Source organism: Stegodyphus dumicola, chromosome 5 (genome assembly GCF_044657685.1).
Source record: "Stegodyphus dumicola isolate Sdum_Otavi_A_Nest chromosome 5, ASM4465768v1".
Lineage (NCBI taxonomy): Eukaryota > Metazoa > Arthropoda > Arachnida > Araneae > Eresidae > Stegodyphus > Stegodyphus dumicola.
In genome coordinates, this window is record NC_140772.1 from 81,579,176 (window position 1) to 81,601,557 (window position 22,382).

Sequence of the window (22,382 nt, forward strand, 5' to 3'; positions counted from 1 at the left end):
ATTTTCATCTTTATTTTGCGATAATTAATGTGTGTAAACTATTTATTGTGTATAATTTTATTTGTGCAAGTGCTCTGCTTTATATTTGTGCAATTTGTTTCAAGTTAAAAGAAGTATTGTTAATATTATGGCTCTTGCAAGATTTCGGTATAGTTAACCCTAGCTTAACGATTTGTTTACTTCTTTGAGTAGTGCTACGAAGTAAAAGAATGCCAAGATGGACGAAGACGTTGATGTGTTTTATAGTGCGCTTAAATGTTGCTATGATAAACTTGAAACGGCTATTGAGTCAAAGTGTAATATGAACCAGAATATTCGTGAAGAGGCAAGGCATGCAATGTGTGAGTTAAAGTGTTTGATTACTAAGAATTTTGAACGTATTAAGTCGTTGGGTTACCGTGAAGCTTGTAGGGAAAGTCTTAAAGACATTTTCGTTAAACCAACGTATGCTAGTGCTGTGCTGCCATCTCCTGTGGAGAATGCAAAACAAAATTCTTTAAGTTGTGGTCTTGTCATTTCTTCGGAAAATCGTTCGTCAGAGGATATTAAGAAGATTCTTAAATTACAAATTAATCCTGTAGAGAAAAAAGTGGGTATTCTCAATCTAAAAAATATTGGAAATGGCAAGGTATTGATAGAATGCCCCTCTGAAAATGATTTAAAAAGGATACAAACTGAAATTCAAGTAAAATCACCGGAATTAACTACCTTTCCTTCCAAACGAAGGAATCCTACGATCTTAATAAAAAATGTCCCTAATGAGATAAGGGATGAGGATGTTCTCGATGTTTTAAAAAATCAAAATCCAGATGTTATCGCCTCTGAAAATAAATGGAGTGAATCTCGAATTCGATTTACGTTAAGGAAATTTCAAAATACGAGACATTTAGTTGTTGAGGTGCATCCAGACATGCGTAGAGGTATTTTACAGGAATGTAGACTAAAAATTTCTTGGAGCATATGTACGGTGGATGATTTTGTCGTAATTAATCGGTGTTTTAATTGTTTAGGATATAATCACCGTGCTGAACATTGTAAAAATCTACGTGCTTGTTATTTCTGTGCACGTGAACATGAAAGTAAAAATTGCCCACATAAGAATTTGAAAGTCTGTATCAATTGCATTAGACGCAATCAAAAAATAAAAGATGAGAAAAAAAATTAAATGTAAGCCATTTGCCTTTTTCTGAAAGTTGCTCTTGTCATGAATTTATAGGAAGTCAAAATATAGCAAGAACAAATTATGGATAATAGTCATAATTTTATTTTAAAATTTGTTCAAATTAATTTACATAGATGTAAGGTTGCTACTCCGCAACTTGTTTTGAATATGGAGGTAAACAATGTTTCTGTTGCTTTTATTCAAGAACCTTACTCTTATCATGGTCTTATGCCTGGCTTTCCGAGTTCCTTTAGGTTATACTATGATTTTAACTCAGAGGTCATAAAGGCTGCTATTGTTGTTCGAGACGGATTTCTACCTACTTTTTTGGATTTGAGATTCTTGGATTATAATATGGTGACTCTTGATATTATTTTTAAAGATACTAAATATTTTCTATTTTCATACTACTTTGAGCCCTCCCGATGTATTGAATTTGATTTGTATAAAATAAGTCGGGTCTTCCAGGCTAAGGATCTTGCAAAGCTTATTTCGGGTATGGATTCCAATAGTAAGTCTGAACTGTGGTTTAGTCCCTACAGTGATGCTCGAGGAAACAAGCTTGGAGATTTTGTCAGCTCCTATAACTTATATGTGATCAATGAGGACTGTGGCCCTACCTTTTGTTCGGAACAGGGATCAAGCTATATAGATGTCACAATTATGGGAGCTGATTTGCTAGCAAATGTTACCCGCTGGTGTCTCTCGGACTGTGAATCATTGTCAGATCATGCAATGATTGAATTCGACTTATCTGTTTCTGATGCTTCTTTAATTGCTGTCAGTAGAATTTTGTTTAATACAAAAAAAGCAAATTGGGGATATTTTGAAAAATATTGTTCACAGTATATTTCTTTAATCATTAATGGTTTGGATTCTTGCTCGAGCACTGACTCACTTAATGTGATTGTAGATTTTATGACTTCAGTTATTTTTCGGGCATGTATTAAATCTATGCCTACTAGAAGGACTGGTAGGCGAAAAGTACCTTGGTGGTCATTGGAAATTTCCATTATGAGAAAGAGAGTCAACGCGGCTAGACGGAGGTTCCAGAGGACTACTAGCAATGATATAAGGGACTTGTATAAGCGGAAATACCTTGATTTAAGGAAAAAATACAATGAAATGCTTATTGAGGCCAAATTAGAGTCTTGGAGGAAGTTTCTTTCCGATATCAATAATGAGAATGTGTGGAAAAAAATTTACACTTATGGTATTAAAGAAAATTTTATGAGGAAGATTGAGATCTCGGGCCTTCGGCTTTCAAGCGGTAACTTTACGTCTTCCTTGGAGGAAACTATCGATGCTATTCTTGATAAAGCTTTTCCTCCTGATTGTGTGAGACTTGATAATGACTTTCATACTCAGTGGCGCTCATCTGCTCGCAGTAGTTATGCGTCTCAGATTGATCCTCCTTTTTCGCAGGCCGAGGTTGATGATGTAATTCGTAATTTAGGGCTTGGCAGGTCTCCTGGGCCGGACTCTATTCCCAATGAAACCATAAGATACTTCCATCGTCTTTTTCCTGCAGTTTTTCATAGATTATTTAATATATGTTTGAATCTTGGTGCTTTTCCACGAACTTGGAAGAACGCCCTTGTTATTGTGATACCCAAGAAACAAAGTATCACTGTTCCACATGTGAATAATCTTAGGTGTATCTGTCTTCTTTCTTCTTTAGGTAAATGTTTTGAAAAACTAATTACTAACAGAATTACTTGGCATTTACATAAAGAAAATATTCTTAGTGCTGACCAATATGGTTTCATTGCTCAAAAATGTGCTGAGGATGCACTTCTGCGTCTTAGCAACATTGTACAGAGGGGTAAGATGAGAGGTTTGTACACTATTTTAAATTTTCTTGATATTGAAGGAGCTTTTGATAATGCATGGTGGCCTGCTATTCTCAATTTACTAAAAGAAATGAAGATACCTCAAAATGTGTTTAATGTTGTTTCTGATTTGCTGAAAGACAGGACGGTCGAGCTTTCTTTGGGTGGCACCTCAAGTGTTCGCCGACCTCAAAGAGGTTGTCCACAAGGTTCTGTTTCCGGTCCCAAGCTTTGGATTATTATTATGAATGATCTCTTACAGAAACTTTCTGATCTCTTCAGTTGTGAAGTCATTGCCTTTGCAGATGATTTGTTGATTTGTATTCAAGGAAAAGAAATGCAAAAAGCTTTTCGTCTAGCCCAAGATGTTATAGATTTCATTTATCATTGGTCAATAGATTTTAAGTTAAAGTTTAACCATGCAAAATCCAAGGCCATGTTTATTGATAGAAAAAATACTACTTATGAAGGATATCAATTGCTTTTAAATGACAATCCCCTTGAAAGGGTGAATGAAATTAAATATCTAGGTGTTTTTTTGGACAGCAAATTTAACTGGAAAAAGCATATTTCCTACATTTCTAATAAATGTGAGAGACTTCAGCGTGGGCTGAATCGAATTGCTTGTAATAGTTTTGGTGTTAAATCGAATGTTAGCGCAATTATTTATAAACAAGGCATTGTACCCCTTATTTCATATGGATGTAGAGCTTGGGGATTGTCTCTAAAAAAGAAAATTAACTCTAAACGCCTGCTTCGAGTTCAAAGACGAATTTTGCTGCGAGTTATAAGCGGTTACCGAACTATTAGTTACAATGCTGTTTTCTCTCTTGCCGGATTTCCACCACTGGATTTGTTTATTCTGACTTTTATAGATTATAAGAATAGTCTTGCAAATTACTCCAATTCTCACTTTGATCGTTTATTGCCCTTGTCTGTTCTACCACATCCTTCTGTAAGACAACCAGTACAGATTCTGGATAGTACGGACACTGATGTTAATTCATTCTCATTTGTGCTGTATACGGATGGTAGTAGGATTGATGATAAAGTTGGTTTTGCTTATGTTATTTTGAAGATGATATTGAAATTGAGTGTCACCAATTTCGCATTAGAAATGAATGTACTGTATATATTTCTGAACTTCTGTGTATAAATTTTGCAATCAAGTGGATAATTAGCCAGAATGGAAGTGGTTCCAGCTACTTGATCTGTACGGATTCACTCTCTTCCCTGGAATCTCTTAAAAATACCTCTTTATGTAATGATATTATTGTCAATATACAGCAGTCTCTCGGAGATCTGGAGAAGAGGGGTATTTCAGTGTTTTTTACATTTGTCCGTGGTCATTCGGGTAATTATGGAAACGAGAGAGCTGATTGGCTTGCTAAGAATGCAACTAAAAATGATATTAACGTTGATGTAAATATTCCAAAATCTTGTTTAAAAAAAACATTTAAAGCTAAAATGATTGAGCGGTGGAACTGTGATTATATCTCTTCTGATAAGGGATCTGTTACAAAAGCATTCTTCCCAACTATTTTTGAAAGACTGAAAAGTAAGGACTTGTTACTCAATTTTAAAGTTACGCAATTTTTGTCTGGACATGGTAAGTTTAATGTTTATCTTGAACGATTTAAGCTGATATCTTCCAATTTGTGTAATTGCAATCTTAGCGTTGAGCAAAGTGTTTTCCACCTGCTTTTTGATTGCCCACTGCTTGATAAAGCAAGAAATCTTTTGAAATGTAGATTGAAATTCATTGGAATTTATTGGCCGCCGAAATGTTATGATTTTGTATCCTCGATTTCGGCTTACCGAGCTTTTAATGATTTTGTTGACTTTTATTTTAAACACTGTTAATGATTTCTGTATACATTCTTATACTTTTGTATTTACTTGTGTTTTTTTTCCTTGTTATGATTTCATTGTATTGTTGAAAACTGATGATATTACTTACTATTCTGCCTTTTTCACTTACGATTTGTAAGTCTCGTGCGATACTTTGTGGTGCACGAGGATTTCTTTTTCTTTAAATAAATAAAAAAAAAAAAAAAATGTTCATTATATATCCATTCTCTGCTGGTGCAATCTGGAAAGGCATGAGACAAGTCAGTTTTCGGAAATAGCGAAAACGACGTTGGGAGCTAACATTACACAAGTACACAATATTTATAATCAGTCTGAATAAGTAAAATTTATTTTTGAAGTTAGGCTAATATAGATTTGGAACACAGAAATAGAGATACGTATTTTAAATTGAATAGTATTACTTTATAATTTTTGCTCATTTTTAATGTGTAACATCTTTTGTACCTTTGCATAAAAATGGTATTTGTCAGAGAAGGAAGTTTTCTTTTCTTTACACGTGTATTAAATTCAGCCACAGTACAGAATGCACTTTTTCTCTCATTTAAGGCAACAGATATATTAGAATGACATGGACATTAATATGGAAATAACATAATATTTACAAAGGAAATATTTTCTGCAATGTAAAAAAAAAAAAAAAACAGAATGCAACAAAATTGCAATAATAATAATACACTTACTAGCACACAATGCCTTGTATCACAGTTGGCTCGAGATCGTCGTGTTTCGGTTTTTGAAATGAACTCATTCAGCTATTTATATAATCTAAGCATTTAAGCTTGCTTCTGATATTAACAACATCTTTGAGAGATTTTATAATATTATCATTCCATGAAACAAGAAACCATCAGCAGAACGCTGCAGCTAATTTTTTTCTTTCCAAAGAAAATAAACGCTAATTTTCATGCTTCCTTGTCATTCATGGCGTTATTTAATGAAAACAAAACCGTAAAATCCCCGCCTAGACATCATTACGCCAAGAGGAAATGATGTCACCTGAAAGTACGTCCAATTACGAGTACAGAATTTTCCCTATGCGCGTGGCGGGGTACAGAATGCTTATATGCTTCGAGACCACAGGAAAACCATTATGAAAGCTTGATGGTAGTCGACCAAGAAAAGCAAAGGTGACTGATGACCGATATATCGTTTTGCAGGCGAAAAGGAGTCGAAACCAGACAGCGGACAACATTGCTCAGCAGTTGCGTATGATACCCGGAAGACAGATGCCTTCGTTTACTGTGGCCAGACTGTAGTATCTAGTCTCTGTTGCTAATATACAGTGTAATTAGATATACTTGAAAGTCTGTGTTCCGAATTTTTGGAAAATCTCGAAGATGAATACAACAGGGAAAGGGGTAAAAGATCTGCTTATTGAACACAATAGTTTACAGACGGCAGGGACTTACGTGCTTAAGTCACCAACCACTTACGGTGAGAAATTTAAAAGTTAATGTATGAAGCTAAATTCAAAGGTAAACAGTACTGCAAGACTACACAATTTGATTTAACCTAACAATTAACCTAGCAGGTATGAGTTAACCTAGCAGGTGATGCTAATTTCGTCACAAGAATGCGAACTTAAAATTCACAATTCAACAGTTGGTAAAATTAACAACGTGTGCTCTCAATAGCGAAATTCCGCTCTAACTAACCTTTTCGCGACTTTAGTTAATAACACCAACTAATTACGTACTGACAAGGAGACACGGGAGAAATCAGAAGGGACAAGTACGGCTGACACATTAAAATAACTTTATTTTCGCCATCGACAGAGCAGCTGTTGGATCCCACCGATGGAATTAAAAAAGACAGCTTATTACTGTATACTCCGGGAATTGATTACATTTAAAGTTTAGTGCTGTGTCCACCGGGAAATGACCACGTTAAGCGAGGAATATTGAAAGAATGATCAGAACATGGAACGAAGGAGCATGGTTAGGACTGCTGAAACTAAGGGAACCACTTTTCACTATTATGGTGCATGTTAGGCATACAAATATATTAAGGACAAGGTATAGGCGTAGGTATAGATATAAAGATGAAATCTGAACAAATAAATACATTACAAATTAAGAAATATATTAAATGAGTGTTGGATTAATCATAATATTAACATAATGAAAAACAAAACAAAAGCAAACAAAAAAGATATTACGTAAATTAAAATATGTACAGAGCTGGTTGCTGACGGCACGGTGTCCAAGGAACGCTCAATGCTGTCAGCAATTGCTATTAGCAATAATAGTGCAGTCTCCAATGCGGCTGAGCGCATATTTATTCTTAACTGCGTTCTTGAACTATGCCGGCGTACTGATTGCAGCTGGTCCTTTTAAATGGGAATTCGCTGTGTGCGGGCAATCGTACAGATATTGATCTGGGTCACCAGTACTGCCACAAATACACTAGTCGCTGTCTCTTAGGCCAAATATGTGAAGATAGGACATGCCCTGTCAGATATTACGTGAGGTGCGAAGAGCCGCTATTTAAATTCTGATTTGCTTTTGGATGAAATTATACAATCATCTGCCTGTGGTACTCGACTCTTAGTAGTTTTGCCTAATTCCCATTTTAGAGTAGTTTTCAGATATTAGTACGGAAGGGGCACATAAATGCTACTCACATGGGGCTCGTTAGCTGCACTTTTCACAAGCTTGACATTGAGTATGTGTATATTAATTTATATCTTCCACTGCTAACAGAGCTGTTTTTAAGGCTGTAAGTTCTACCTGAAACACTGAGTTACTGGGATTTAAAGCTATTAAAACTTAATAAAAATAACTAGCAGTAAAAATAACATACCTCACAAGACAACTTCATAAAAGTGCCCTATTCGCCGCCGTCCTGAACGCTTCATATCACTGACAGAAGCCCACCGGTGTCATCGTTTATAGTGGTGCGGAGGACACAAATATTGGATACATCATCAATGGAGTCATATCCTGTTTATTGATGCAAGTCGTTTCAGTCTGAGAAAAGATTCTCGGCGCCATTTGATATGGAGAGAGGCAAGGACATGCTTTCATTCCAACAACATCAGGGAAAGAGACTGTGTGGCTGATCCTGGCGTACTTGTATGAGGAGGCATTATGATGAATGGACGGACAGAGCTCTACATTTTCGACAGATGTTCACTTACCGGAGATTGTTATTGTGAAGATGTTACCTCCCCCCCCCACGTCTTTTCCGGAGTTCTATCGGTCCCGATTTTATGGATGGCAATGCATGGCCACATACAGGACTCATGCTGTTCAGTAGCTCCTGAAAAGTGAAGATACCTACAGAATGGACTGCCAGCGTTCTCACATGATTTAAATCCCATTGAACATGTGTGGCATACTAGGGAGGCCCTTAGCAGCACAATCTTAGCTTACCGTGGAACACCAGATAACTGAAATAGATACTTCTTGAAGAATGACCACTCTTATCCCAAAAGCTGTAAGATAATTTTTTCATTGAGTATCAACAGGTGGTACAAAAGCAACCATTCCAATTATGGGAGTAACAAATGTCTGCACGACGACCTTAAAATGGAACCGTTAGCGACGTTATTCAGAAAACTCAATGAACGCTTCTGTTAGGAAGCACAAGAATGTAATATGATGAACCACTTTGAACTTTTCAGCTACGAGATTCTTCTTGAGGACAGCCATCTTCGCCTTTTTGCGGCTTTCATGCTTAGCGATAATCAAAATTTTCCTACATAAAGCTTAAATGTGCTTTCGCATCTGTTCTGTCCAAAATCTCAGCTGAATATGTGTTTATAGCATGATTTTGACTTCATCCTCATCACTCATGTAATGCAAAGCAAATGGTTTTAAATTTTCTGTATATTGTCTTCCAGTTTATGCGAAAACTTTGTATTTTATGCATTATATCTTATCTCCAGGAGTCACCTAGGCATTTCTGTCTCTGCATAGCTACATGAAGCAACCAAGTGAAGATAGCCGATACACAGCTTGCAGCTTTGCAAGCTAGATGCGGTGGCAACGTCAAACCGGAACGGAAACGGAACTTTGAGAGAAAGAATTACGATTCCTGAGTAGCGAGCGTTTGTCTTTGGGCTACGTCTCTCTAAGCTCTTACTACGCTCGGCCGTATAACGTATCTTTTGACAGTTAATTTAATTTGATAGTTAAGCTGGCTAATTTAATATTACGGGGCAACTAGTTTGGAACTGTGTTTCAGATGTTAAATAATCAAAAAATGTTCAAATCTATCAATTATTTCTAGAATTATTACTAATTATTTTAATGAAGCATTATTTCTGAGTAAACATTCACCTTGAGTGGAAAAACCAATAAACTTTATTTTTGACTTGTAAAATACGATGGGATTCTTTGAAAAATACAGTGTTTACAGCGTAATAGTCGCACTTTGTTTTGCCATTTTTTCATTGCAAAAGTCTAGGTGCGACTATTATGCCGGGAAATCTACTACACAATATTGTACACTTTTGAGGGTTTTTTTTTTTTTTTTTTTTTTTTTTTTCCTGTTTCAAAACTGGGGTGCGACTATTACGCGAGAGCAACTACTACACTAGTAAATGTGGTAGCATAATAATAAAATACAGTGTTAGAAAGAAAATTTACTGACAGTAATATTTTGTAATTAGCATAGAAATCTAAATTTCTATCATACATTAGATGCTTTTAAAGCGTATTGTAAATGAAACAACATAAATGGTAATATATAAGGTAAAAATTTGGATTTCAGTTAAAAATAAGACACGCAAATCGCATATTAATTGAGGGAAAAAAATTCTGAATAAACACCAGTCCCTCTGTTTTATGCAATAAATGCCTCAGATTTATATGCGACAAATCTTTTGAAGAGAAATCAGAAAGAAAAAGGCAAATGGACTTTATCAAAAGAACAGATGAGCAGTCTGTTTACGCACAGAAATGTGAATTTGATTGTTTTCTCCTTTCCATTTACGAGTCATTAACAACAGTTGAGAAGGAATCTGATGCAACAACAAAACACTTTCCCTCTCTAAATTACGGAATTTAATGAAGTGTACCCGTAAAATGCACTGCGAAAGAAAAAAATAAGTGCTAATAATAACGGAAAAAGCAGACAAATTTCAAAGAAGCCTATGACGTAATCTCTTTCATATGAAGTTTGGAATTTAAAAACGAAAATTATACACTCCATAATACAAACGGGAGGGATAACAAAGGGTTTTTCACAATTTGAATCCGAGAAATCTACGTTTAAAACAGGTCTAGTGTTTAGAGCATTTTAGCTTGCTTCTGCATGTGGTAATGGGTGGGCGCAGACAACTAAAAAAGCCTTCAGAAATTATTTGATATTCTGGTATTTGAATATCTGATATTCTTTATGTGCAGAAAATTCAAAATATGGTGACCACAGTGAATCATAGGATGGTTCTTGTAGCTAAAATTATATCATTTAACTTGTCTGTTGAAGAAAAAGGGTAGGAAAATGAACAATGACTGTCTGGGAGTCCCTAAAATTCCACAGTTAATGTGGTTAATGTTCCCCAGCGACAGTAAGGAAATATCCTTCAAAGAATAGAAGCGTCTTTTGTCATGATGAATTAGATAGCAACGCCACTTTAAGATAAGATAAAGAACTGTCAGAAAATCCGTTTCTTGCTACGCGGAGGTTACTTAAACCCTTCCAAAAAAAGCGTTAAACCCTTTTACATTATCATATAGTGTAGGTTCATGTCTGTGTACTGCTCAACGTGACAAAAACTGTTAAGTTGATCGAAGTAATTAACGCGAATCGTTCTTCTTTTTTTGGACATGATATATAAACTGCAAATTGCAGTTTTTTTGCTTGGAAGCCTTTTGCAAGGTATGTAAATTTAATAGGTTAATTAATTAAATATTGCTGAATGTAAATATGAGATTTTATTTTACTAACGAAACAGCAATGAAAGCAAATAGAAAATATGCTTTTTGTAATTATCCTTATCTAACCGTTGTTTGATAACTGATTTGAAGCATGTGAAGGTAATTATTTTAAACGAAAGTGGAAAAGTTTATTGTTGTCATTGGTTGTCAGTTTGCTTTAAATTTAAGCAACGCAGAATTACTGCAGTAGTAACCTTATGTATAAAATATTTTCAAAATGAAGGATGTCAGAAGTATTACATTACGATAAAACAAAATTTGTATGTTAAAGTATCCGAGTAAAGGAATTTTCAGTTCTTAAAAATTTTTAATGAAGAACAATACCCGGAGTTAAGCTTTTTGTACATGGAACTTGAATGTAAACTAAATTATTTAAAAATAAACGCTTTTATTGTCTTAAGAAAGAATTTCATTTAAGAATAAACTCTATTTTTTTTAATTAACGCTTAAGAATAAACGCTTTTGCAGAGTAAAATAGTATGCAGAGTAAAATAATATTTTGTAGTATGATGAGTAAATTAATTTATTAGAGTAAAATAGAGTTTTGTAGTATAAAAAATAGATTGATGTTTTGTGAGAAAAAAGTTAATTTTACTTTTACAGATGTGAATAAATTACAAGACTCAAAAGGAAAATTTTCAAAAATAATTAGATCTAGTTTATTGAATTTAAGCATTTTACTATACCGACAATAATTTAATATTTACCTTGCAAACTTTTCGCTTTTCGGGTCATTTGGTATATTTAGGCACCCATTCAGTTTAGGATTTGTAATTTTTATCACACATATATATTATACGGCATTTTTGGGGTACGATTTTAGATGTATTTCCCTTCGTTGATTACTTATTATTTTTCCCTTCGTAAATGACCCTAAATTTTCGACTGGATTTCATATCCAGATTATTTCTTACATAAGGCAATATTTTTACATTAATTATAGCATAAAAATTAGAAATACTCTCCGCTGTGTGTCATTTTGGATGAAAAAATATTTTTTCCTTCTCATAATGCGATTTTCACATCAGTCTTTTATTTGAGTACTCATATTTTTAAAGATTTGGTGCATTGTTCTTATCTTAGAGTTATTTCTGCAGTACATAACTTTCCTAGAACATTATTATTCGTGACAATCCAGACCATTACTGAAATTCAGCATAAAAGCATCTTCTGATTTCCTACAAACATATTGTCATACTTCTTTCTTAATACAGAAGATCAGTTCGTGCTCATATATACATAAAAGTAATCAAGCAAATTTCGTATTTTCTGGCAGAAAATACGCAAATATACTGAAAAATTCGATTAAAAAATTAAAATAACAGATATAAAATGTAGCTGATTAATACTCATTCAGATATCTTAAAATACGAAAGAATATTTTACATATTTATCCTATTTTATAATACTACATCGTCAATCTTTTTAGTCTAAATACATCAGCTTTTAGCCACACTAGCTTAATTTCAGCCTTACTGCGGCAACAGTTTGATGCGCTGAAGATAAAAATGTTTACTTCGAACAGTATTACCAGTGCCCGCTTTCAAATTGCTGAATTTGATAACAGAGATTAAATTACAAAATATGAAATGAATAGAAAACAAATTCGAATTTCAAAATTTGGAATTCAAAGTACACATATTCTGGCGGAGAACTATGTTTATACAAAATTTGGTGGCTCTAGGAACTATAGTTTTTCCACAATGCGAAGAATGCACTAATATGAACAAAAATATTCTTCATTATTTAAGAGTAGAGATAATACTATTTATTATATATAAATAAAACGCGTTTATTAACTATAATAAACATTAAATTTAGGCACGCTTTTACAATACACTAAAATAAGAATATTTCAGTTTTAAATTTGACACATTATTTGAAACGTTCTGTTTAAAAGAACCAGGAGAAAGAGATAGTTTGTCCTATGAAATGAGGAGGAAGGAGTGAAGCAATAAAAATTCAGAACAACTACCCTAGTTTAAAATCCTGTCTTAAAAACCCTATTTTAAAACGAAATGTTGAGGAAGACGTATGTAAACTCATATGATGGGAAAAATTTTAAATGAGGCTGCGAATTCCTTGCAAATAATTTTAAAATGTCCCAATCCCTTTTTGTTTTAGATTAATAAAATGAATTAATTCTGTATGCAAAACCAATTTATAAAAAGGTGAAGGAGAAACAGCTTTTACAAAAGAGAGGAGATTTCTGTAGAAGTTTTAATTTTTTTTTTTGCGAATAATTCGTTACAGCAAGAGGAGGCAGTTCAATAAATAAATAATTAAAATAAAGTTTAGAGAAATAAGGGAGTAAGAAAACGAATACGTAATGGCATCATAACTTTGGGTTTCCGTGCGATGCGAAAAGAAGAACTGACACTTCCCCTTCTGCTTCATACTATCGCATATTAGAAAATCATTCAACAAATATCATTTTATCATTCTTGCTTTAATACAGGATGAAAACTTTACATATATATAAATATACACTAATGTTTGTGAACATTGCAACACCATGCAGGAATTATAAAAATTGAACCAAACTTATAGAAAACTTAAAGACATGCAAATGATTAGAATTAGAAAGTAATTGCTTATTCCGCTTGTTTTATGTATATAAGGGACTGTAAAGTTGTGTTGAAATCTGCTTTTCGTCCTCTGTATGCGGTGAACATTTAATTAATGCTCATTATGCCTCATCAACAGCGGAGGATGCCATATGAACAAATAATGGAGTTCAAAACGAATCCGCATCGTCGGCATGCGAGAGGGTAGACTTTCGTAACGAGCAATCGCAGCCTGCACGCAGCACAGAGCATTGCCGCAGCAATGATGCGTGCTTGAAAGGAATGGATAGAGGAGAACCAAAAAAACGCAAAGCAATGGGGCACGCTATAACACAATAGCACGAGACGATAGATACCTTATCCGCATAACTGTGATGGATCGCACAGTGTGCTTTCCTGTGTTAGCATAACGTTGGAGCGCCGCTGCAGGCGTTGTGTTGTCTAGCTCCATGGTTTGTCGCCGTCTGCTGCAGCGTGAACTGCGTGCAAGGATTCCTCCAAGCAGGATTGCCCTGTTTCTGAATCACAGACACCTCCCACTTCAATGGACACGGCAACACAAATGCGTGGCGTGCCCTGTGGCAACAAGTTGTTTTCTCAGACGAATCTGGCAACAAGCTGAAGTACAGTGATGGAAGAGTACGGGTCAGATGCTACAAAGGCGAACGTCTGCTCCCACAGTTTGTTATCCAGCGCCATACTATACAAATGCCTGGCATCGTGGTGTGGATATCTATTGATTATACTTGTCGATCTCTTCTAGTGCAGACTGCGGGCAACCTCAGCAGTGATCTCTACAAAAGAAGTTGTGGAGCCAGAAGACCTTCCCGTTCTTCGACGCATTCGGACACTGTATTTCAGCAGGATAATGACCGCGCACATGTTTCTCTGACTTCACAAGCCTTCTTTAAGGCACAACAGGTTTCGCTTCTTCCATGGCCTGCTTATTCTCTGAATAAGCAGCCCATTGAGCATGTCTGAGATTTTATCGGTCGGCGACTCGTTCGTACGGCTGGAACGGCAAACACTAAAACTCAATTTTGGCGTCATCTCGAAGCCATAGAGTACCATTCACCACGTTTACTTTCAGAACCTGTATAATTCATTGCCGCGACATATACAGGCTCTCATCACTCAGCGTGGTGGACACACAAAGTACCTATTTTTGCCGTTCGTTTTGATTTTTTATCTTGTAAATTTGATCTCTTATTTGTACTACCATCATTAATATGTGGAATAATTTTCATTCATTTCTAACAATTCCTTCATGATGCAGCAAAATTTTTCACAAACATTAGTGTATGTTTATAACATAAGAAGAATAGGAATGCTAAAGTAGGTAAAAGTTTCAAATTATCTGTTACTTATTTTGTAATTTTTTGCATCAAATTGACGAAATTTTAATGCAGATTTTTTTTAATTTGTCAATTGTATTTCAAATTATACCTTCTGTTTACATTTTATTTTCATCATTACAATACTTTTATTTAATGTAAACAACTTTTAAATTTGGAAGACTAGATTAACAATAGGGATATTTTTCTGAACTATCTGAGAATTTTTCAGATCGATAAAAAACGTTAATCAATATTCCCTAATTCTTGAACGGTTTAATAAAAAAAACGCCTACCTCTTGATGACGTCAGCCTTGTTTCGTTAATAATTAAATCATTGATAGTTAATTATCATTTTTATTTCTTTTTGCATTTTTAATTAATTCAATTGATTTTATTTCAGTACAACGGTATGTAGCCTTAAGTAAATATACATAGTTTTTCATACATATTTATTTCCACAAATAATTCCGGATTTAAAAATCTATAATTTTAATATTAAATTATTTATTAATTTTATGTATGTATATATAGATATAGATATATAAAATCAGTGGGAATTTCAAAACTTTGTAATAAATACATTTTTAGAAACAGAAATTTTAAAATAATGTACCTTAAATAGTGGAAAAAATAGAGAAATTTTCAAAAATTTGCCAAAAAGTCAGAAACTGCGTTAAAAGTTTCATACAAATTTCATTTAAATAATTTTTCTTTTCTGATCTATGCGAAGATGCAAACAGTAAAATTCTAGAATTTTGTTTCGTTGTTAAGCGAAAATATATGTAAAAAGTGTTTCACCAAAAGATTAAAAATAAATAAATGAAGAGGATTTTGAAAAATTTTGCTTCACCGCATTGCATTATCATCCGCGAAACAATGCATACACAACTTTGCACTCGATAGCTTGTCAGAAAGCTGTTTCAAATTCGATAACAAACGATTGACTAGAACAAACACTGTGAAAGTGCTAAGTAAAGTTTAAATTAGAGCATTCAGTTTTACAGAGATGAATCAGTTTTCTTCATGTTTGGCTGGTTTCTTCCATGCGTAGGTAGTACATAACAATATCACACAAAAATAATAAACAAATACACTACAGTTCTAGAAAAATGAAACATCAAAATCAGCACAGATCAACATCATATCATTATATAATTAATTTTTCCGTATATTGCGTACATCTCATCTTGCTAAAACACATTCAAGCATTTGAATTAGTGATTCACGAGATATGAATTTCAGGAATGACACGAACAAGAAAGATTTGTGTTATATACAAGTATAATAAACCTTTATGGTCAAACCCACTTTTGGTTAATCTGTAAATCCACATGTGTCTAATGTCAAACTTGAATGATAAATTTCCATCTTCACGTTTACTAAAGTCTCGAATTGTTTAATGAACAGAAACTAGAATCAAAATTAGCAGCCCACTAGTGGAGCTGTAAAGTTTCTGAACCCTACTAGTCCGTCCTCAGTTTAATTAAAAGGAAGCGGGCTGGCTACACGAGTGTGTTTGTGGTTTTTCCCAAATGTAAAGTGTACGCGAGCATGTGTCCATTAGAACTTCGTCCACGAAGGTGTCTCTTCTCTTGGGCGATGCTTTATCATAATAAAAAAACCAAAACCAAGCTAATGCAATTAAATGTACTATAGTTACAACCCTAAATACAGAACCAACTTAACACAAATTTACTTCCACTTCTCGCTGGAATAATAGACGAGAATGAATGCTAAATATTTAGAATTCAAAAATGAATTCCTATGCTGGCACCTACATTTATAAAAACTTACCAGCTTAAGGAATTTCTACTCCCATCGTAGAACCAGAGGATTTATTTTAAAGCTAGTAGCGATGCCATTTCTCACTCTCATTACTTAGATTCTTACTTTTTTAAAAACCACACTTATTCACATATAACGGCAGCCGCTCAACCGTTAGTGATTAGCGATGCTGATTGCCACACAGAAAGCCTCGGGTTCGAATGCTGGAGAATGCATGGATGCTTGTAAATGTATAGTGTCCACACGGCATGGTGGACTCTAAATGTGCGATGAGACGAAAGTCCTCTTCAGAGTTTGGTGGTAGGGGAAGAGAGATGGGACCCTCTTGGATCCGTCCCAACCGGGGTGATCTCCATCAAAATTGGGGACGGAACTGAGTAAAGTCGCATTGTCACCTGCATAGTGTTAAAGGCTACAGCAACGACAGGAGTCATCTTACACTCCTTGTCACAAAGAATTTCTTGGGCATCCTTGGCTGATTATAGGTCAGACAAGTGAGCATGAGTCAGCAACAACAGCAACATATTACGGCAGAAGCGTACAAAATGGCAACAGTATAGAATAGATTTTAACTTTAATGGCAAAACGTTTAGATTAAACCAAACCTTACAAAATCACATACACATATATATATAAATTATATAAGTTCAGAAAAAGAATATATATATATATATATATATTTAGCTTATTTAATAACTTGAATAAAAACCAATCACATCCAATAATTTATTTTTAATTACTAATAGTTTATTTTTCAATAATTATCGAGGGGAAGACGTTTATATATACAACGGGAAACAAACAAAAAATGTATTTTCTTTATGTAATGTAATTGAATCTCCAGTTTTTTTAAGATAAATATATGTATTCCTTTATGCAATGTGGATGAATGCATATGTAATATACACGTAAGGAAATTGTCGCCTTTATACCTACAAGGACGCTCATTAACAAAACAGCATATTCTTTAGCAAATTACTGTTCTTGGAATACTAATCTAGTAATTGGAGTGCTATGCTATTATCTGTCACAGGTCACGGTTAGCCTGACTCACCCTTTCTAGGAAATGACGCCCATCGACTTGTAGTCTTAGTAAGACATAGAAAAGCAACATTATAGTCTTAGTGCTTGCTTTGGGAGGAGGAAGGGATTCATATTAAGGAAAATTTATCTAGCTGCTAATCCAGGTGTTGTGTTCTTCCTTTATTAGGGAGTATTTCACAGAAATTAAATTATGTATTAATAAACGTATTGGTAGTGATACATCGTTAGCTTATCCCATGTACGGGTGACTTGACCACACCTTTTGAAAATTTGAAGTCGGTTATTAAAAATATTGTAAAACATTAATAATTTAAAATCTTCTGCGATCATGGGTAGCTTCATGGGGTAGCTTCTGTAATCATAGGTAACTATAGCTTCGGAAGTGTGACCTGCTGGTCATTTGACCATTAAAAATATGTGCCTTTAAAATATGCTTTTCATTTGATGTCTTCCTTAGAAAATTAATTTTGATCAAAATTAAAAATCTGAGTGAAATGACATTTGATCTAAATTCGGGATCATGAAAGATTAATTCTCTAAATTTGTTCTGAAAAATTAATTTTAAACGTCAAAGAAATTGAATTGCTTTTTTCCTCTTTTTCATGTATCAAACGCCATTTTTAAACTGAAAGCGCTCGAAATATAGCTCTCCATGGAAAGGGATACCTTCATACAGAAATTTCCTAAAGGAAACTGATTCTGTAAATGTTTCTCGTGACGTGAAATATGAAAATCCTGTGCCCGCATTCAGTGTCATGGGAAAGTTCCAGTGACAAATTAGCGCTTTCTGTTACTTTAGATGTATAGCTAAGTATTTATGGCATGATGGGCGTAGAAAAGTGTTACTGAACTGGAGAATAATCCGAATCTTAATCAGTAAAACAGAGTACGCTTTACAAATAAAATTTTAAAAAGGTGTCCATGGAATAGATTATTTCCATATATTTTTCGCGGAATTAAGAAAAAAAAATATTGTTGAATAAAATTCAGAGAGTTGTATTCAATTTTAGTTCAAGAGTCTAATTAATTTGAGTGCTAATTATGAGAATCTTAAATAAGCCCAGCAAAATAACAAACGGAGCTGTAATCTATGTAAATGATAAAGGAAACATACAACTTGGAAAATCAGTAAGAAAAATGCAAAAATATCTTTTTAAAATACCCTGTTTTAATTAATTGCAATAAATAATATAAAAATTTATTCCTGACTATAATAAAATTCTTGATTATTCGTGATTAAAATGTGGAAAAGGAACTAAAACCGCTGCCTCTCATCGCAGAAGAAGTGTTCTTTCTAATATGACGTAAGAGTGTATTCAGTGTTTTAAACTTCTAATTGATTAAAAAATCCAGTCTCATCATTACATTATCGTGTGTCTACTACCAGTGAAGAATTAGATCTTTTGTTATACGTAAGGTTATTGCTACATGAGGCAAAGCCCACGAGGACTATCTGCCTGGGGAGAGGACTGCTTTCATGGATAATGTTTTTAAGGAAAATTGGTCCGTATTCATGCTTTATATGAGAAAAAGACGAAACATTCGTGTACAGGCAGCCCGTTTGCCTGGAATCAAGCTCGGATCAAACTGCTAATATTCAGCGATCGTAACTGGTTGGGCACAAAGCTTTTTGTTTCAAAAACTTTCAAAATTCGGGAAATTGCATTACAAATCTTAAAAAATTACTTGTACGAACTTTTTAACGTATTCTACAAAGAAGATAAAGACACCTCAGAAACAGACACTAAGTATTAACAAAGTAATCTCATCTTATTTATTTATATATTACAAAGCACTTAAGTCTAACTGTCCACCAGAGTAGGCATTCAAGACGGATTTTCTAAGCGCATTCTTTTTACATTCCACATAGAGAAAGACATAGAAACACCCGCGCCTCGAAACAACTGGGTGGGGTTCGAAACCAGCTGCATTAGCATTCAGGCTATGTTAATAAAATTGATTTTATTTGTGTAATATTTATGTCTATTTTCCAATGCAACCATTAGTTTGACCATTAAATAAAAAGCCATGAGAGCATTTAAACTTGTAAATAAAGAAGTCACCTACATCAAGTATTAAAAAAATCCTGTAGAATGTTATATTGTCATCATAAATATGTATGCGTGAAAAATATTGTGAAATTCGAGTCATTTGAAAGGATTCCAAAATAAATTGATCCATGTCAATTAAATAAAACGCAAATGTGCTAAAAATGCTGTATATAAATAGTATTATCTACTTAGGTGCTCAGCCGTGTGATTTATCCATTAATGTGTATACTTATAAAACTGATTAAATATGGACACATTTCATCTATACTAACTTGGTTTGCTATAACAGGCAAAGCTATAACCATAGTGCCGATACTCTATACAACTTATAAAATATATAATCGACATCATAAACAATTTTAAGCGCAAACGTAAACGATATTGTTTAATTTGTTTTATCATAAAGGATTACTCGCTGTATTTGATGTAGTTTTTGACATATTCTTGCTGTGCCATTTATCCAGACTGGGCAGCCGTACAGGATCATGCGTTCAATTGCATTAAGGTATAGATGTTTTAACAGACGCCCCTTTTGGCTCCACTTGTCTGTGATTATCCTGTTTAGTTCATTGATGATTCAATGCGTCTTATCTCGGACTTCCGTAAGATGTGATACTCACGTGAGCTGCTTATCAAGCGTGAATCCGAGGTATTTAATGGTATCCTGGCGTCGCAGTGGATGCCCTTCCCACTTTATGCGTGGTGAATCCGCGTCTATTTTTGAACCTTTTGGAAAGACTATCATCTGTGTCTTTTCAATACTGAAACACAGTTTGTTGTCTTGACTCCATTTTGTAAGCAATTTGAGCGCTGCGTCTGCTTTACGCTCTATTGTTGTCCAAATCCTCCGTCTATTATGAATATAATATCGTCGACGTAAGCTTGTATCTTGGCATTGTCTCCAAAGTTGATGTTCAGCGCTGAGTCTGCAATTATGTTCCACAGGATGGGTCCGATATTAGACCCCTGTGGGGCTCCTTTGTGGTAATTCATCGTGATATTTAAGCCGGCTCTTTTGTAGGTCACTTGACGTTCTGTGAGGTAGCTTGTGATCAGTTGGTAAAGATTCTTTGTTAAAAATCACCAGTGCGTATAGCACCACGTCAACCGCAGCACTTCAGGTTTTAGCTGGCACGCTCCCACTCGACCTAAAAGCAGAATTAGAAAGATCAATCTATCGACTTCTACATTACAAAGAGGACCTTCACACTAAAGAAGATTTACATCTATCCTATGTCAGCATAGAAAAGCTTCCAAGATCCCCCTGACTTACACCCAAGAGATCTACCCATCCTTTCCTGGTGCAAATCGCCACCCTCAGGACAACAAAGAGAGATTTTTTCTGACGGTTCAAAAATTTCAGGACGAGTAGAGGTAGCGTTCACGGTCTTTTCGAACAATGAAGAAATTTATCAAGCAAAATTCCATCTAAGCAATCATGCTTCAGTCTTCCAAGCCGAGTCCCTAGCACTCAAAGAAGCAGCACTATGGTTAGGTACACAACCAGCAGCTCACACTTCATTCTTCACAGATAGCATGAGCGTTCTGAATGCGCTGAATTCCTTTCCTCCAAAACATCCGCACACGGCAGCAGATCCTTTCCTCCAAACCATCCGCACACGGCAACATTAGATCTTCTTGACGTTAGACTCTTTCATACCTTTAAAGATCAACTGGATAAAAGGACATACCGGGCAGAAATCAACGAACGAGCTGATGAACTAGCTAAGACTGCAGCTCTCAAACCAGAAATTGACAAGGAAGTTTCGCTTTCCGCAGAAGTTGCAAAAAGGCTCCTTAAGACAGCATTTCAAGAGACATGGTCATCGCGATGGCAGGAAGAAGAGACAGGAAGATTTACTTACAACATCTTCCCAATACCTTCTCTCTAGAGGCTGAAATGCAACCGACTCTTCCTCCAAGCCTGTACCAACCACGGGAAATTCCCAGCGTATTACAGACGATTCCTCAGACGGGACGTCAACTGTTCTTGCGGTTTTCGCGGGAAAGACGCGGACGCACTTCATTACCTGCTCTCCTGCCCTCTGACAGAGCACCTTCGACAGCAGTTCTTTCCTTCCGACTACATCACATATCCTGTGAATAGACTGTTCACGGACTATGACTGCAACAAGGGCACCTTAGAGATAATGAAGCAAGTGAATGAAAATAATTAGATCCAAGAAACTACAGATTAATGTAAAACGTAGAAAGGCGGCCTAACCGTCAGGTTGCTAGCAATGACTAGGATGACTTTCTAACCCTGTAGTGCCATTAACTTAGTTTGGCGGAACAGGTTAAGTAAAGTGACTATCTCTCTTATCATAAAGGATTGTAGAAGTCTTAAGGGAGTAACACTTCATTGCCGGAACTCAATTGTTTTTATCTTATCTTTCCAGAGAAGTTTTGCAAAGGAGAATGAATGACTATTTTGCAATCATTCTACACTCATAAAGTAGTATTTATAAGGAAATTTAGATAAGGTTCTAAACATTTTATGTATAATTATGAAAAATATTCTAAAAATTAATAGCCAGGCGCATAATGGAATAAAAATACATTAATCTCTCTTGAATAACTAATAAATAAATCTAAATAGAAGCCACTCGTGTGGTTTAAATCTCTACAAAGCCATCTCCGAGATACATAACCTCTTATATATTTTGTCGTAATGAATTACGATTACGCTAGGATAGTGTTCTTAAGTTTCCATCCTTCGCAAATCTTGAAAAAATACGAGCAACTGCTATTTTGCTTTCCCTACGTTTGGCTAGGTTTCTTGGAGATATCCCAAAGCGATTTTTTACCATTTGCATCAAATGAATTGAATAATATTTTCCATTCCAT

The 22,382-nt window shown here is 34.8% G+C and overlaps 1 protein-coding gene and 1 long non-coding RNA gene across 2 annotated transcripts in view; one reads left to right on the forward strand and one right to left on the reverse strand.

Annotated features, from left to right (window-relative positions):
- The window catches only part of LOC146997150 (uncharacterized), a 145,468-nt gene that overhangs the window by 55,068 nt on the left and 68,018 nt on the right, over nt 1-22,382 (reverse strand). The gene's annotated exons all lie outside the window — the stretch shown is intronic.
- Nucleotides 10,533-22,382, forward strand: part of LOC118188484 (uncharacterized) — a 94,496-nt gene continuing 82,646 nt past the window's right edge. The window contains exon 1 of the mRNA XM_085816798.1: nt 10,533-10,692. Within this exon, the coding sequence (XP_085672924.1) occupies nt 10,641-10,692 (52 nt within the window). The 5' untranslated portion in view covers nt 10,533-10,640. The remainder of the gene's footprint in view (nt 10,693-22,382) is intronic.